At 48.8% G+C, this 18,609-nt stretch overlaps 1 protein-coding gene across 1 annotated transcript in view; it reads right to left on the bottom strand.

The window, feature by feature from the left end:
* Positions 1-18,609, bottom strand: part of spef2 (sperm flagellar 2) — a 162,550-nt gene that overhangs the window by 18,741 nt on the left and 125,200 nt on the right. Inside the window, exons 28-33 of the mRNA XM_033018764.1 lie at positions 15,920-16,030; positions 11,006-11,195; positions 6,064-6,190; positions 3,842-3,958; positions 3,057-3,195; positions 364-593 (exon numbers count right to left, since the gene is read on the bottom strand). Of these exons, the coding sequence (XP_032874655.1) occupies positions 364-593; positions 3,057-3,195; positions 3,842-3,958; positions 6,064-6,190; positions 11,006-11,195; positions 15,920-16,030 (914 nt within the window). The remainder of the gene's footprint in view (positions 1-363; positions 594-3,056; positions 3,196-3,841; positions 3,959-6,063; positions 6,191-11,005; positions 11,196-15,919; positions 16,031-18,609) is intronic.

The following is an 18,609-nucleotide window of genomic DNA, read 5'->3' as shown; positions in this document are numbered from 1 at the left end:
TTTATAACAAATCAGTAACTTTTCTTACTGGCGAACCAATCCTCCGAATTCAGTTGAAAACATTTTTTTTTGCATTAAAACCGTGCATGGAGCTGTTGGTCTGTGTGTAAGTGTTCAATACAACATCACTACACAGGGAGACAGAGAGTCCTCTCCCGCCCTGGTCTCTCTGTCACCCTCCCCTCCTCTCTCCCCCCACCATCCCCTCCCCCTTTCCCCCCCATGCCACCATCCCCCTCCCCCTCCACCCTACCCTTCCTACTCCCCCTCCCCCCATCCCCCCTCTCTTCCCTTCGTGATTTGACTGGAGATCACACTACCAGACTGTTACCGCCCCGCCCCCCTCACCGACCCCAGCCTCACCGGTGGGCGACACGGCTATGAAGTGCTCCACGAGGTTCCGCAGCTGCTGCACAGTCATCTGCCCGGCTTTGGGGATCTCTGTGGAGGGCTGGCGGGGCAGAGGCCCCGGATCCTCCACCAGCTTCACGTCACCGTCCACAAAGAACTCCTTGCTGCCCAGCGCCAGGTGGTACTTGATCTTAGTCCCATCTTCAATGTGCTCCAGCCCCACGGCAAGCAGGGCAGCAATGCTGGGGGAGAGGAGAGGGTAAATGGGAGCTGTGTCATTGTGGAGAGGGGAGGGTTAATGGGAGCTGGGTCAATGGGGGAGAGGGGAGGGTTAATGGGAGCTGGGTCATTGTGGAGAGGGGAGGGTTAATGGGAGCTGGGTCAGTGGGGGACAGGAGGGTTAATGGGAGCTGGGTCAGTGGGGGACAGGAGAGAGTTAATGGGAGCTGGGTCAGTGGGGGACAGGAGAGAGTTAATGGGAGCTGGGTCAATGGGGAGAGGGTTAATGGGAGCTGGGTCAATGAGGGAGAGGGGAGGGTTAATGGGAGCTGGGTCAATGGGGAGAGGGTTAATGGGAGCTGGGTCAATGGGGGAGAGGGGAGGGTTAATGGGAAGGAGGTGGAGGGAGGGTGAATGGGAGTTTGGTGATGAAGGGAGAGGGAGGGGGTTAATGGGGCTCCATCTGTGAGAAGGAGACTCTAGCTCTAGTCCAGGCAGCATCCTGGTAAACCTCATCTGCATCTTCTCCAAAGCCCCATTCTCGTGTAACGGGGTGACCAGAACTCAACACAATACTCCTGAAGTCTGAAGAAGTGTTTCGGCCCGAAACGTCGCCTATTTCCTTCGCTCCATAGATGCTGCTGCACCCGCTGAGTTTCTCCAGCATTTTTGTGTACCTACAATACTCCAAATGCCGCCCAATCAGTTTTATAAAGCTGCATCATTTCTACTAACCAATCTGTCTATATTTATGTCCAAGTCATTTCTTCCTGACTCTTATACTCAATGCCCTGACCTATGAAGGCAAGCATATCCCATGCATTCCTTATCACTCTATCTACTCGTGTTGGTAATTTCAGGGAGTTATGGACTTGGACACCAAGATCCCTCTGTATTTCAGGTTACGACTCCTGCTTTGAACTGTACCCTTTCCCCTTACATCTGACCTCTCAAAGTGCAACACTTCACACTTGCTCAGATCAAACTCCAGATTTCTCTGCCTGTATCTACAACTGATCAATGTCCCACTGTATACTCTGACAGCCTTCCTCACAGTCCACAACCCCAGCAATCTTGGTGTGATTTGCAAACTCACTAACCAATCTGTCTATATTTATGTCCAAGTCATTTCTATATAAGAGGTCCCAGCAGATCCCTGCGGAACTCCAGCCCGAATAAGCCCCTTCCACCACAAGCTTCATCTCTAGGTAAGATTATTCTGTATCCATAAGCAAATCACCGTGGATCCCATGCATCTTAATCTTCTGGATCAGCCTACCATGAGGGACTCTCTGAAATACCTCACTAAAATCCATGTAGACAACATCCACTGCCCGAACCTCATCAATCACCCTCAACACCTCCTCAACAAATTGAATCAAGTTAGTAAGTCATGTCGTGCCCTGTACAAAGCCACGCTAACTGTCCCTAATTAGCCCATTCTCTTCCAAATAGGAGTAAAAGTCCAATAGCTTCCCCATCACTGATGTTCATAAGTGATAGCAGCTGAATTAGGCCATTTAATCCATCAAGTCTACTCCGCCATTTAATCCTGGTGGATCTATCTTTCCCTCTCAACCCCATACTCCTGCCTTCTCCCTATAACCCCTGACACCCTAATCTTTAAATGTCCACCCTAAAAATATCCATTGACTTGGCCTCCACAGCCGTCTGTGGCAATGAATTCCATTGATGCACCATTCTCTGATTAAAGAAATTCCTCCTCACATGAGGCTCACCGGCCCATAACTTCCTGAATTGTTCTTATTTCCCTTTTAAAATAAACCACAGCTCGTAGACTCCCTCAAATTCCCCTGGACAATCTCTGACACCTCCCACCACTTAATTTCTGGATCTCCCTGTCTTGTGCTCCACTGATATGTACTACATACCGACAGACTCCCACAGCCCCCTAGACTGCACCTCCTGCCACCCTGCTGCTCGGAGGCACACCTTTCCTTCCTCTCCGCTTCTCCAAGTCCTGGCTCTTCACTCAAGGACCTCTGAAACATCCTCCTCCTTTGGGAAACCTGGAATCTCCTTCTCTGTTGCCACTCCTTTACCGGAGTCAGGGGATATGGGGAGAAGGCAGGAACGGGGCACTGATTGGGGATGATCAGCCATGATCACATTGAATCATGTGATGTGAATCGAGCGGTGCTGGCTCAAAGGGCCGAATGGCCTACTCCTGCACCTATTGTCTATGAAGGAAGCAGGGCGGGAGGGAGGGAGGGGGAGAGGGGGGAGGAGGGGGATGGTTGGGGAGAATGAAGAAGGTGGGGTGAAGGGAGTGGGAGTGGGAGGGAGGGAGAGAGGGAGGGGGTGGAAAGAGGGAGAGGGGGAGGGAGAGGGATGGTTGGGGAGAATGAAGGGGTGGAGAGAGGGTGAGAGAGGGAGGCAGAGAGAGGGATGGTTGGGGAGAATAGAGGAGGGTGGAGAGCGTCAGGGACAGGGGGGGGGGGGATGAGGACTCTTGCTTACACTACCTCTCCATCTCCTGCAGGAACTGGCTGCCGAGCCAGTCCTCCATGCTGGCGAACACTTCGTCAGCCTTGGCCTTCAGGTCCTGCACAGCTGCCAGAGCCTTCAGTTTGATCAGCTCCAGCCGAGAGGTGACGGCAACCGCTGGGGACAGAGACCAGGCTCAGGGCAGCGACACAGGACAATACAATACAATCAGTTTTATTTGTCACATTGCACATAAAGTGCAAGTGAAATGAATTTGCCAGCAGCGGTACAATGAGAAAGAACACACAATACACAATAAAACTGTAACACAAACATCCACCACAGCATTCATCACTGTGGTGGAAGGCACACAATTTGGCCAGTCCTCCTCCATTTCCCCCCCATGGTCAGGACCTCAACCCTCCACAGCCGTCGCTGCGGGCGTCCAGATGTGCAGACAGGTAATAGTCCAGGTAAGTCCAGAATCGGCTCTTCCCCACCGGAGACCGCGGTCACGGACACGGGACGGCCACGGACGCGAACACGAATGCGGGACGGACACTGACACGGGACCTTGACTGTAACCACATGGACTAGGCGTGGACACAACATGGGACGGTGACCACATGGACGTGACAGGCACAGCACAGAGATGGGACCATGACAACACAAACCAGGCACGGGGACGGTTACATTGGCGACATTCTGGGCTGTCAGCCCTCCTGGTCTGTCCCAAGTGTCACCTCCTCTCACCCTCCCTCCCCTCCTCCCTCCCTCCACCCGCTCCCTGCTCCCTCCATCCACCCCCCCCCCCCCCCCTCACCCTCGGTGTCCAGGGCTGTTAGGTACTCGATGAACATGCGCTCCCTCAGTTCCCTCCTGCGAGCCTCCTCTGGGTTCTCCACCACCATGGGCAGCTGAGGAGTGGTGGAGCGGAGCCCTGGGGGTGAACACAGCAACACTCAGCCCAGCCCTCACCCCCACCCCCCACTCGCACCACCCCTCAACCCATCCACCCACCCACCGGGACAGTGTGGGGGAGCGGAGCCCTGGGGGTGAACACAGCAACACTCAGCCCAGCCCTCACCCCCACCCCCACCCCCACCCCCCACTCGCACCACCCCTCGCATCACACCCTCCCCTACCATCACCCTTGGCCCCACCTTCCCCCACTTGTCTGACCCCTCACCCCCTCGCCCCACATCTGTCACCCCACCAGCCTCCCCACCCTGGGTGGTGAGGGACGGGACAGTGTAGAGGGGCGACCAGTGTGAGGGGGGGGGGGGTGACAATGCTGGGGGGGTGACAGTGTGGGGGTAAGGGAGAACAGTGAACGGGAGGACAGTGTGGGGGGGGGGGGTTGACAGTGTGGGCGGGGGGACAGTGTGGGGGGGGGGGTGACAGTGTGGGGGGGGGTGACAGTGTGGGGGGGGGTGACAGTGTGGGGGGGGGGGGGACAGTGTGGGGGGGGTGACAGTGTGGGGGGGGGTGACAGTGTGGGGGGGGGTGACAGTGTGGGGGGGGGGTGACAGTGTGGTGGGGGGGTGACAGTGTGGGGGGGGTGACAGTGTGGGGGGGGGTGACAGTGTGGGGGGGGGGTGACAGTGTGGGGGGGGTGACAGTGTAGGGGGGGTGACAGTGTGGGGGGGGGTGACAGTGTGGGGGGGGATGACAGTGTGGGGGGGGTGACAGTGTGGGGGGGGGGGTGACAGTGTTGGGGGGGGTGACAGTGTGGGGGGGGGGGGTGACAGTGTGGGGGGGGATGACAGTGTGGGGGGGGTGACAGTGTGGGGGGGGGGTGACAGTGTGGGGGGGGGGTGACAGTGTGGGGGGGATGACAGTGTGGGGGGATGACAGTGTGGGGGGGTGACAGTGTGGGGGGGGGGTGACAGTGTGGGGGGGTGACAGTGTGGGGGGGTGACAGTGTGGGGGGGGGTGACAGTGTGGGGGGTGACAGTGTGGGGGGGGGGTGACAGTGTGGGGGGGGTGACAGTGTGGGGGGTGACAGTGTGGGGGGGGGTGACAGTGTGGGGGGGATGACAGTGTGGGGGGGTATGACAGTGTGGGGGGGGGGTGACAGTGTGGGGGGGGTGGACAGTGTGGGGGGGTGACAGTGTGGGGGGGGGGTGACAGTGTGGGGGGGTGACAGTGTGGGGGGGGGTGACAGTGGGGGGGGGATGACAGTGTGGGGGGATGACAGTGTGGGGGGGGTGACAGTGTGGGGGGGGTGACGGTGTGGGGGGGGTGACAGTGTGGGGGGGGGGTGACAGTGTGGGGGGGGGTGACAGTGTGGGGGGGTGACAGTGTGGGGCGGGGGACAGTGTGGGGGGGGTGACAGTGTGGGGCGGGGGACAGTGTGGGGGGGGTGACTGGTGTGGGGGGGGTGACAGTGTGGGGGGGGGGTTGACAGTGTGGGGGGGGTGACAGTGTGGGGGGGGGGACAGTGTGGGTGGGGGGGGGGGGGTGACAGTGTGGGGGGGGGTGACAGTGTGAGGGGGGGGGGTGACAGTGTGGAGGGGGGTGACAGTGTGGGGGGGGGGACAGTGTGGGGGGGGGTGACAGTGTGGGGGGGGGGGTGACAGTGTGGAGGGGGGGTGACAGTGTGGAGGGGGGGGTGACAGTGTGGGGGGGGGGGGGGTGTCAGTGTGGGGGGGGTGACAGTGTGGAGGGGGGGTGACAGTGTGGGGGGGGGGGTGACAGTGGGGGGGGGAGTGTCAGTGTGGGGGGGGGGGTGTCAGTGTGGGGGGGTTGACAGTGTGGAGGGGGGGTGACAGTGTGGGGGGGGGGGTGACAGTGTGGGGGGGGGTGACAGTGTGGGGGGGGGGTGACAGTGTGGGGGGGGTGGGGAGGAGGGGGAACAACGGATGAGGGAGGCGGGTCAGGTCAGCAGTTTACTGATCACTGTATTTCAAGACTTCTGAGGGTTAAACCTTTAACTGCCCCTCCACTCCCACCCATGCACCCACCACTTCCCCTGCCCCGTCTCCTCTCCAGCCAGGCCCACTACCCCCCCCCACCCCCACCCCCAGTGCTGCTGCTACTGGCCTTTCTTCTTCCCAGCAGACTTCTTCTTGCTGTCTTTGCTAGCTGAGGATTTCTGCTGCTCTTTTTCTTCCTTCAGTTTCTGCTCCTTCCTCTCCTCGTCCTCCTTGATCTTCACTTCTCTCTGGATCTGGAGGGAGGAGAGTTGTCGAGAGGGTGAGTGGAGCGGAGAGGGTATACAAGGGAGCAGGACAGGATCGTGGCGTAGGAGCAGCCTAACATGGAGCTAGACCTCCTCCACATTCAGGGACCGTTCCCCCCCAGCTGTCATCAGATAACTGAATCGTCCTCTCACCAACTGTCCTGACTTCCCATCTACCTCTTTGGAAACCCTCAGGCTCTGTAATCGGACTTTACTGGACTTTATCTCTTTATCCTGTATCTGTACACTGTGGATGGCTTGAGTGTAATTATGTGTAGTCTTTTCACTGACTGGATAGCACACAACAAAATGCTGTACCCTGTGCCTCAGTACACATGACACTAAACTGAACTAAAGCTTGATTGGAGATGGTGGCAGACATCATGGTGGGAATGGCAAAGCTGATGGGTGTATAGGACCAAGGACCTGTCCATAGACACCTGCCCCAGGTCCATGTCTGGTCTGTGTAGGAACAACCCAGCTCCTCCCATTGCCCAGCTCTCAGCCCTCCTGTTCACATGTTGTTATGTCTGGCACAGCAGTGAGTAGTAACTACTCAGCGGATAGTTCTCCGTGAGGCACGAGTTTCCGTTAGGTATTCCGGTTCTTCCCACATTGTAAAGCCATGCAGGTTTACACGAAAGGATGCAAAGTGCTGGGGGAGGGGGGTGTGGGGGAGGAGGGTGTGGGGATGCTTCAAAACCTTCATAACTTTTGTACTATTTCACCAAGCTTATTTGCAGCAGAGGAGAATGGTGAGTAAGGTGGCGAAAAATCGTAGTGCTAAAATCATCGTTTTTGCGCAAATATTATTACAACGCAGACAGGAAATGGTCAAAATGTGAGTTTTAGTAATATGCTAGACTAAGTGGGACCCGTTGGGTCCCAGCATCACACGGGAGGGCTGGTCCCCCAACGCAATATTCCACCTCAACACCAATTCCAATATTGGTGGCCAGTGGGGGGGGGGTCTTTCTGGAGCGCTAGTATGGGTGTTGTGGGCTGAAGGGACTAGTTTCCAGAGGGCTAGTATGGACATCGTGGGCCAAATGGCAGATTCTTGGGATGGCAGCTCAGTCACTCAAGCCTGGTGTGCTGGCAGCTCACTCACGGCAGGTGGGCTGGCAGTTGACTCACGGCTATTCCTTGAAATTCCATTTCAAGCAGGGTGCAAGGCCACCAAATTCAAGTGCAGTTTCCTACCATTTCAAGCAGGGTGCAAGGCCACCAAATTCAAGTGCAGTTTCATGCCATTTCAAGCAGGGTGCAAGACCACCAAATTCAAGTTTGAAAGGTTGAACAAGTTAGGGCTTTATTCTTTGGAGCGCAGAAGGTTAAGGGGGGACTTGATAGAGGTCTTTAAAATGATGAGAGGGATAGACAGAGTTGACGTGGATAAGCTTTTCCCACTGAGAGTAGGGAAGATTCAAACAAGGGGACATGACTTGAGAATTAAGGGACAGAAGTTTAGGGGTAACATGAGGGGGAACTTCTTTACTCAGAGAGTGGTGGCTGTGTGGAATGAGCTTCCAGTGAAGGTGGTGGAGGCAGGTTCGTTTTTATCATTTAAAAATAAATTGGATAGTTATATGGACGGGAAAGGAATGGAGGGTTATGGTCTGAGCGCAGGTATATGGGACTAGGGGAGAATACGTGTTCGGCACGGACTAGAAGGGTCGAGATGGCCTGTTTCCGTGCTGTAATTGTTATATGGTTATATGGTTATAAGTGCAGTTTCATGCCATTTCAAGCAGGGTGCAAGGCCACCAAATTCAAGTGCAGTTTCGTACCACTTCAAGCAGGGTGCAAGACCACCAAATTCAAGTGCAATTTTGTGCCACTTCAAGCAGGGTGCAAGGCCACCAAATTCAAGTGCAGTTTCGTACCACTTCAAGCAGGGTGCAAGGCCACCAAATTCAAGTGCAGTTTCATACCACTTCAAGCAGGGTGCATGGCCATCAAATTCAAGTGGAGGTTCCTACCAGTTCAAGCAGGATGCAAGGCCACCAAATTCAAGTGCAGTTTCTGACCACTTCAAGCAGGGTGCAAGGCCACCAAATTCAAGTGCAGTTTTATACCACTTCAAGCAGGGTGCAAGGCCACCAAATTCAAGTGCAGTTTCATACCACTTCAAGCAGGGTGCAAGGCCACCATATTCAAGTGCAGTTTCATACCACTTCAAGCAGGGTGCAAGGCCACCAAATTCAAGTGCAGTTTCATACAATTTCAAGCAGGGTGCAAGGCCACCAAATTCAAATGCAGTTTCATACCATTTCATGCAGGGTGCAAGGCCACCAAATTCAAATGCATTCATACCATTTCATGCAGGGTGCAAGGCCACCACATTCAAATGCAGTCATACCATTTCAAGCAGAGTGAAACCACCATAAAACCACGATAAAACTACACAAAACACCACACTCACAGTTCAGTGTGTTCAGTTGATTCACAGCTCAGACAGAGTCGTGACCTCTCCCTCCCCCATCTTGCAGAGACTGAACCACACCCACTTTGGTTTTATAATCCCTCCCCCTCCCCGGAAGGGTGCGATTGACAGGAGAGGGAGATTCGCAATATTTTTTAAACATTAATAACACTTTTATTTTTCATTGGTGGGAAGAATCCTCTGCAACTCAATAAGATGGCCAAAAATCACAGCCGTAAGTGGAAGCGTTTTATCTTAAATCAATATACAGTGCAAACAGGAAGTTGTCAAGTAACCACCATGAACAGCCATTTGCAGTGCTTCACTTCAAACCAACCACCACCAACAGCCATTTGCAGTGCTTCAAACCAACCACCACAAACAACCATTTGCAGTGCTTCACTTCAAACCAACCACATTTTCATTTTCAAACCACATTAAGGGCACTCAAGGCCAGTAAAACCACACTCACGATTTAGTAGACATATATTCAATGTTATTCGCAGCTCAGACTGAGAGACTCAGACCTCTAGCTCCCCCATCTTGCAGAAACTGACTGAGGCACTCAAGACTTCCGGGTTTTATTGTCCCTCCGGAAGGGGCGTGGCCTTCAGGAGAGAGAATCTCAACATTTTTAAAATACTAATAACTCTTTTATTTTTCATCGATGGGAAAATTCCTCTTGTCCTGCACAGCGGAGGGGGACTGAGTAAGAAGGCCAAAAATCACAGCTGTAAGTGGCAGTGCTTTTTCTAAAATCAATATACAGAACAACAGGAAGTGGTCAAGATCAGACTTTTAGTAATATAGAGATAGATAGATAGATAGATAGATAGATAGATAGATAGATAGATAGATAGATAGATAGATAGATAGATAGATAGATAGATAGATAGATAGATAGATAGATAGATAGATAGATAGATAGATAGATAGATAGATAGATTAGATAGATAGATATCACCTTTATATAAGCATTCAGACCCTTTACTCAGTACTTTGTTGAGGCAACTTTGGCAGCCATTACATCCTCAAGTCTTCTTGGGTATGACGCTACAAGCTTGGCACACCTGTATTTGGGTGATTTCTCCCAATGTTCTCTGCAGATCCTCTCAAGCTCTATCAGGTTGGACGGGGAGCGTCGATGCACAGCTATTTTCAGTCCCTCCTGAGATGTTCGATTTGGTTCAAGTCCGGGCTCTGGCTGGACATTCACAGACTTGTCACAAAACCACTCCTGCGTTGTCTTGGCTGTGTGCTTAGGGCTGTTGATCTGTTGGAAGGTGAACCTCCACCCCAGTCTGAGATCCAGAACGCTCTGGAGCAGGTTTTCATCTTTGTGCATCTTCCCTTGATCCTGACTAATCTCCCAGTTCCTGCCGCTGAAAATCATCCCCACAGCATGATGCTGCCACCAACCACTATGCTTCAACGTAGGTATGGCATTGGCCAGGTGATGAGCGGTGCCTGGTTTCAGTGACGCTTGGCATTCAGGCCAAAGAGTTCAATCTTGGCTTCATCAGACCAGAGAATCTTGTTTCGTATGCTTTTTGGCAAACTCCAAGCGGGCTGTCATGTACCTTTCACTGAGGAGTGGCTTCCATCTGGCCACTCCACTATAAAGGCCTGATTGGTGGAGTGCTGCAGATATAGTTGTCCTTCTGGAAGGTTTTCCCATCTCCAGAGGAACTTTGGAGCTCTGTCAGAGTGGCCATCGGGTTCTTGGTCACCTCCCTGACCAAGGTCCTTCTCCCCCGATTGCTCAGTTTGGCCGGGCGGCCAGCTCTATGAAGAGTCCTGGTGGTTCCAAAGTTCTTCCATTTAAGAATGACGGAGGCCACTGTGCTCTTCGGGACCCACAATGCTGCAGAAATTGTTTTATACTCTTCCCCAGATTTGTGTCTCGACACAATCCTGTCTCGGAGGTCTACCGACAATTCCTTCATCTTCATGGCTTGGTTTTTGCTCTAACATGCACTGTCAACTGTGGGACCTTATATAGACAAGTGTGTGCCTTTCCAAATCATGTCCAATCAAATTAATTTACCACTGGTGGACTGCAATCAAGTTGTAGAAACATCTCAAGGATAATCAATGGAAACAGGATGAACCTAAGCTCAAGTGTCATAGCAAAGGGTCTGAATACTTATGTAAATGTGATATTTCAGCTATTTCTTTTTAATTACTTTGCAAAATTTTCTAAACACCTATTTTGCCTCTTTATTTTGGTGTATTGTGTGTAGAGTGATGATAAAAAAAAGAATTTAATCCATTTTAAAATAAGGTTGTAATGTAACGAAATGTGGAAAAAGTGATGGGGTCTGAATGCTTTCTGAATGCACTGTATCTCTAGTCGGGCACAATTGCAGCCCACTCACCAGGTTTGAGAGGGTTGAGATTGCTGTGTTGTAGGCTTCGAAGATCAGATAGTCATCGATGCTGGAGTGGAGCAGAGGCTCTGCAGCCAGCACCTCCTCCTTGACCTTTGCTGCTGCCTTCACCGTTGCCTTGCCTTTGTCCTTCACCACCTGACTGGACAAGGGGATTCGATACGGCACCAGGGGCACTCTGGGGAAAACCACAGGTACAAGCTGGCAATAACGGCAATAAACTCACAGCCTGACAGTGGTGATGGCTGAGAGAGCGCATGCACACCGAATACCTGTATCCTCCCACATCCCAAAGATGTGCTGGTTTGTAGGTTACATTTCCTCTGTAAATTGCCCCTAGTGCGTAGCATACAACTAGTGTGAACATTGGTGGGCGCAGACTCGGTGGGCTAAAAACTAAACTAAACCAAACTAAAGTGTTTGGTGTGGGCAAGGGTTTGAGAGGATGAGAGCAGGGTTGTGAATGAATGTCATTGTCAGGTGTCAGTGTACCACATGTGTGGTGTGAGCACCAGGGTTGTACGGGAACGTGGCTGGCAGTGGCGTTGTAAGCTGTTACGGACCTGTGCTAGGAATGTCTGCAGGCTCATACAGGGCCGGTATTGTACACTGGTACAGATGTGTACTGGGAACCTATACAGGCTCATACAGGGCAGTATTGTACACTGTTACAGATGTGTACTGGGAACCTATACAGGCTCATACAGGGCAGTATTGTACACTGTTACAGATGTGTACTGGGAACCTATACAGGCTCATACAGGGCAGTATTGTACGCTGGTACAGACCTGTACTAAGAATGTCTACAGGGTCATACAAGGCAGTATTATAAGCAGAGCTACAGACCTGTACTAGGAACCTATACAGGGCCGGGGTCATATAGGGCAGTATTGTAAGCTGAGCTGCAGACCTGTACTAGAAACATAGAAAATAGGTGCAGGAGTAAGATATTCGGCTCTTTGCACCAGCACTGCTATTCAATATGATCATGGCTGATCATCCAAAATCAGTAACCTGATCCGGCTTTTGCCCCATATCACTTGATTCCCTTAGCCCTAAGAGCTAAATCTAACTCTCTTTTGAAATAGCAACCTATTCAGGATCAGGCTTGTTCAGGGCAGTATTGTAAGCTGGGTTAGTGTCCTGTACTAGGAACGTCTACAGGGTCAGGCTCGTACAGGGCAGTATTAACTCTTTATGTGACTTCTGTCTGGATCAGCAGTGGGTCTGTGGAGAACAGAGTCTGCGACTGCCAGTGGGTCTATATACCTCGCTCGGTGTTCAGTAACATGCTGGCAGCACTCAGCAGGTCAGCATCGTGTGAGGAAAGGGAAACAGTCAATGTTTGAGGTGAGTGGTCCTTCATCAGAGGGGTTAAGAGAGGGATGTGAGGTAGTTATCAGCAGGAGAGGAGGTGTGGGGAAAAGGGAATGACTGTGCTAGGACAATGGGGACAGCAAGCTGCTCTTGCCCCGAGTAATGTGCTGATCATGCTGGAGTGACGGAATCTCCCGGCAGAGAGAGAACTGAGCCAGTGTGGTGATCAGGGCATTGTGTATAGGACTCAGGAAGTCATGATGCAGCTCTGCAGGACTTTGTTCAGGCTGCACCTGGAGTATTGTTGCAGTTCTGGTCATCCCATTACAGGAAGGATGTGGAGGCTTTGGAGAGGTCCACAAGAGGTTTACCCGAATGCTGCCTGGATTAGAGGGTATTAGCTATAAGGAGAGGATTGGGAATGCTAACAAAACCTTATCCCAGGATGAATATGTCATAGAGGGCATGAAAGGGGTAAAGTTTAAAGATGTGCGAATCAAGTTTTTTGTTAAACATTGAGAGTGGTGGGTGCCTGGAACGCACTGTAGGGGATGGTGGTGGAGGCAGATATGACTGTGGAGATATTAAGAGGCTTTTAATAGGCAATAAAAAAGAACTTCAGATGGTAGTTTAACCAAAGATCTTCACTAAATGGTGGTGTGACTCAACGGATCAGGCAGCATCTCTGGGGGAACTGCAGATATCACAGAGAGGGGCACATTGATATGCAGGGAATGGAGCGATCGGGTCATGTACGGCTGAGGAGATTTTGTTTTTTTTTAATATTATTTTTATTAGAAGTAGACATATTATAAAGTATAGTTACATATTATAGTAAAAAGACTTTTCATATACATCAGTCATACATTATTAAAATTTTCAATTATCAATTACTTCTGCTTCTAGTGTTTTTATTTTTTATAGAAAGAGAGAGAAAGAGAGGGTAGAAAGTTACAAATTAAAAAAAAACAGAAAAACAGAGGAGGTGGAATGGGTTACCTGTAATACGTCAATGGAGATAGGTTCGTAGATTATAAAGTATAGCTTTTCATCTGATCCTGAGTTCAAGTTTCAGTTGGGTCCTCGTGCTGTGCCAATCTATCCCTTCAGATAGTTAATGAATGGAGCCCAGATTTTATCGAAAATATCTTGTTTGTCCATTAAGACAAGTCTAATTCTTTCTAAGTATAGGGTCTCCGACATTTCCGTAATCCACATATTAATTGTGGGGGTTGTAGGGCCTTTCCAAAATTTTAATATTAATTTTTTCCCGATTATTATACTGTAGTCGAAGAAATTTCTTTGGTTTGTTGTGAGTGTTAAACTTTGTTCTGATATTCCAAGTATTATTAATTTTGTGTTTGGGTATTTGTATTAATAACTTCTGAAGTTATTTCAAGTTATTTCAAAAATATCAGTCCAGAAATGTTTAAGTTTTATACAGTTTGCAAACAACGTATGTGTTAAATTAGCCTCTAGATGTAGACATTTATCACAAATAGGAGAGATTTGTGGGAAGATTCTATTTAGTTTTATTTTAGAGTAGTGTAGTCTATGTAAGACCTTGAATTGTATTAAAGTATGTCTGGCATTTAATGAACATTGATGTATTTGTTGTAAACTTTCGTCCCACATATCTTTCGTTATAGGGTGACCTATTTCATTTTCCCATTTGTATCTATATGGTTCGGTCGGTGGTACCTCGTTGTTTAGTAGGGTGTTATAAATATAAGCTATTAGTTTTTCAGTATTAGGATGCTTGTTCAAACATTCATCAAGAATTTCTGATTCCCTATTCCTGTAGACTTGTGTATTAGATTTAACATAATCTCTAATTTGTGGATATCTGAAGAAATTATTTAAGTGCAGTCCATAATTCTGTTGTAACTCTTGAAATGAAAGAAAAGTGCCTTTTCCATAAAGATGTGCAATATTTTTGATTCCATAATTTTTCCATTGTGTGAAACCTTTGTCCATAAAGGATGATTTGAATGAAGGATTATTTACAATGGGAAGGCATAGTGGTATATTATTCAATTTTAAATCTTTTTTTATTTGTTTCCAAATTCGTATTCCACTATGTATTATGGGGTTTTCTTTATAGGTTTTTTTGTGCAGTTTTGTGGGGACAAATATGATCGGACCTATGTCAAAAGGTAGACAGTCTTCCTTTTCCATCATTAACCAATCTGGTTGTCGATCCATTTCTTCCAGCCAGAAATTCATGTTTTTAATATGGACTGCCCAAAAATAAAATAAGAAATTTGGCAAAGCCAAACCTCCATTTATCTTTGACTTACATAAATGTTTTTTACTTATTCTATGATTCTTATAATCCCAGACAAAACTTGTAACAATGGAGTCGACTTTTTTGAAAAAAGTTTTCGGAATATATATCGGAATTAATTGAAATAGGTACAGCAGTTGCGGTAAAAAAAATCATTTTTATAGCATTAATTCTCCCAAGCATAGAAATGGGGAGTGTTTTCCAGTATTGAATATTCTTATGTAGTTTATTCAGTAAGGGTGGGAAATTTAGTTTAAATAAAGAGGTATATGTCTTAGTTTAAATTTATCTTTAACTATTTTAAAAGGGGATTGTTGTATTGTATGTAAATTAAATTTTGTTATTGGCATGATTTCACTTTTATTCCAATTAATTCTATATCCCGAAAACTGACCAAATTGAGTTCTTAGATTTAATAAGTTTGGAATACTAGTTTCTAACTTTGTAATATATATTAGTACATCATCTGCATATAAGGAAATGTTATTCCTTGTGTCTCTAGTATTGTATCCATATATTCCTGGATGGTTTCTAACGCTTTCTGCTAGGGGTTCGATTGCAAGAGCAAATAATAGTGGGGATAGTGAACATCCTTGTCTACAGCCTCTAGAGAGATTAAATTTAGTTGATAACATTTTGTTTGTTAATATTCTGGCTGTTGAATTAGAATATAACAATTTAACCCATGTACAGTACTTCTCTCCTAGTTGAAATTTTTCCATCACCGAAAATAAATATGGCCATTCTACCTGGTCAAATGACGGCTGAGGAGATTAATTAGGCATTGCACTCAGCACAGATATGGTGGGCCGAAAGGCCTGTTCCTGTGCTGTACTGTTTGGAGGTTTAGTATAGAGATACATCTTTGGCCCAAGTCTGCAACGCCCAGCGATCCTCACATAGAGGCTTGGGTTTGATCCTGACTATGGGTGCTGTCTGTACGAAGTTTGTACGTTCTCCCTGTGACTGCGTGGGTTTTCTGTGGGTGCTCGGGTTTCCACCCACACTCCAACGACATACAGATTTGTAGGTTAATTGGCTTTGGTAAAATTATAAATTGTCCCTCGTGTGTAGGACAGTGTTAGTGTGCAGGGATCGCTGGTCGACGTGGACTCGGTGGGCCGAAGGGCCTATTTTTCGGCGCTGTATCTCTAAACTAAACTAAAACTCACCAGGCATGGGATTCTGTTAAAGGTGAAGGGGAGGGAAGCGGCAGCTCACTCTCATCCCAGCCGGTGCCCCAATGTTATTGAACAAGTGGCTGGCACTGTTTGAGCTCTGGAGATCTCTCGGCTTACCTGAATGGTTTTGTCTCTTGTCCTCCTTCCTGTTCTCCCCCTTGTTGCTCCTCGCCCCTGGTGCCTGGACTGCTGATTTCTGCCTTTCTCTGTCCATCCGACTGGGGAAGACTGTGAACAGCAGCAGACACAGAGCCCTGAGTGCTGGGACCCACAGCTAACCACTGCCCAACACACTGCCACCACCACCAGAGATCACCGCTCAGGAATCCAGGACGGGTAGACTTGCTGTTCCCACGACGGGTAGATGCACTGCCTTAAGCCATAGGTGGGGGGGGGGGGGGGGTGCTGGACGAATGAGGGCTGAGGGATCATTGCAGGTAGATGGGAATGCAGAGGTGGGGTGACAATCACAAGAGATGGCAGATGCTGCGATCTAGAGCAACAAACAATCTGCTGGAAGCATGTCGAAACATAGAAAGTAGGTGCAGGAGTATGCCCTTCACCCCTTCAATTCAGTACTGCCATTCAGTATGATCATGGCTGATCATCCAAAATCGGTACCCTGTTCCTGCTTTCTCCCCATATCCCTTGATTCTGTTTGCCCTAAGAGTTAAATATAACTCTATCTTGAATACATCCAGTGAATTGGCCTCCACTGCCTTCTGTGGCAGAGAATTCCAAATTCACAACTCTCTGGGTGAAGAAGTTTTTTCCTCATCGTAGTCCTAAATGGCCTACCCCTTATTCTTAAACTGTGAACCCTGGTTTTGGACTCCCCTAACATCGGGAACAGTGCATACAAGCCCAGTCGATCCATTCTTTCATCATATGTCAGTGGCGCCATCCCGGGAATTAACCTGGTGAACCTTCACTTCACCCTCAATAGCAAGAATGCCCTTCCTCAAATTAGGACAGCAAAATTGCACACAATACTCCAGGTGTGGTCTCACTAGGGCCTTGTTCTACTGCAGTAGCATCTCCCTACTCCTGTACTCAAATCCTCTCGCTATGAATGCCAACATGCCATTTGCTTTCTTCACTGCCTGCTGTACCTACATGCTTACATAGAAACATAGAAACATAGAAAGTAGGTGCAGGAGTAGGCCAAGACCCTGTACAACTGCAGTAGAACCTCCCTGCTCTTATACTCAAATCCTTTTGCTATGAGCCTGCACCGCCATTCGATATGATCATGGCTGATCATCCAACTCAGTATCCCATCCCTGCCTTCTCTCCATACCCCCTGATCCCTTTAGCCACAAGGGTCACATCTAACTCCCTCTTAAATATAGCCAATGAACTGGCCTCAACTACCTTCTGTGGCAGAGAATTCCACAGATTCACCACTCTCTGTGTAAAAAATGATTTTCTCATCTCGGTCCTAAAAGGCTTCCCTCTTATCCCTACACTGTGACCCCTAGTTCTGGACTTCCCCAACATCGGAAATAATCTTCCTGCATCTAGCCTGTCCAACCCCTTAAGAATGTTGTAAGTTTCTATAAGATCCCCCCTCAATCTTCTAAATTCTAGCGTGTACAAGCCGAGTCTATCCAGTCTTTCTTCATATGAAAGTCCTGCCATCCCAGGATTCAGTCTGGTGAACCTTCTCTGTACTCCCTCTATGGCAAGAATGTCTTTCCTCAGATTAGGAGACCAAAACTGTACGTAATACTCCAGGTGTGGTCTCACCAAGACCCTGTACAACTGCAGTAGAACCTCCCTGCTCTTATACTCAAATCCTTTTGCTATGAATGCTAACATACCATTTGCTTTCTTCACTGCCTGCTGCACCTGCATTCCTACTTTCAATGACTGGTGTACCATGACACCCAGGTCTCGTTGCATCTCCCCTTTTCCTAATCGGCTACCATTCAGATAATAGTCTACTTTCCATTTTTGCCACCAAAGTGGATAACCTCACATTTATCCACATTATACTGCATCTGCCATGCATTTTCCCACTCACCCAACCTATCCAAGTTACCTTGCAGCCTCCTAGCAACCTCCTCACAGCTAACACTGGCCCCCAGCTTCGTGTCATCCGCAAACTTGGAGATGTTGCATTCAATTCCCTCATCCAGATCATTAATATATATTGTAAATAGCTGGGGTCCCAGCACTGAGCCTTGCGGTACCCCACTAGTCACTGCCTGCCATTCTGAAAAGGACCCGTTTACTCCTACTCTTTGCTTCCTGCCTGCCAGCCAGTTCTCTATCCATATCAATACTGAACCCCCAATACCGTGTGCTTTAAGTTTGTATACTAATCTCTTATGTGGGACCTTGTCGAAAGCCTTCTGAAAGTCCAGATATAACACATCCACTGGTTCTCCCTTTTCCACTCTACTAATTAATTCCTCGAAAAATTCTATAAGATTCGTCAGACATGATTTACCTTTCGTAAATCCATGCTGACTTTGTCCAATGATTTCTCCACTTTCCAAATGTGCTGCTATCCCATCTTTAATAACTGACTCCAGAATTTCCCCCCCCCCGATGTTAGACTAACTGGTCTGTAATTCCCCGTTTTCTCTCTCCCTCCCTTTTTAAAAAGTGGGGTTACATTAGCTACCCTCCAGTCCTCAGGAACTACTCCAGAATCTACAGAGTTTTGAAAAATTATCACTAATGCATCCACTATTTCTGCGGCTACTTTCAATGACTGATGTACAAGGACACCTAGATCTACCTCTCCTTTCCCTAAACTGGCACCAATCAGATAATAATCTGCCTCTTGTTTTTGCAAC

This window comes from Amblyraja radiata, chromosome 3, assembly GCF_010909765.2.
Source record: "Amblyraja radiata isolate CabotCenter1 chromosome 3, sAmbRad1.1.pri, whole genome shotgun sequence".
Lineage (NCBI taxonomy): Eukaryota > Metazoa > Chordata > Chondrichthyes > Rajiformes > Rajidae > Amblyraja > Amblyraja radiata.
The sequence above is the reverse complement of the archived record's forward strand: the minus strand, read 5'-3'. Positions and strand labels throughout refer to the sequence as shown.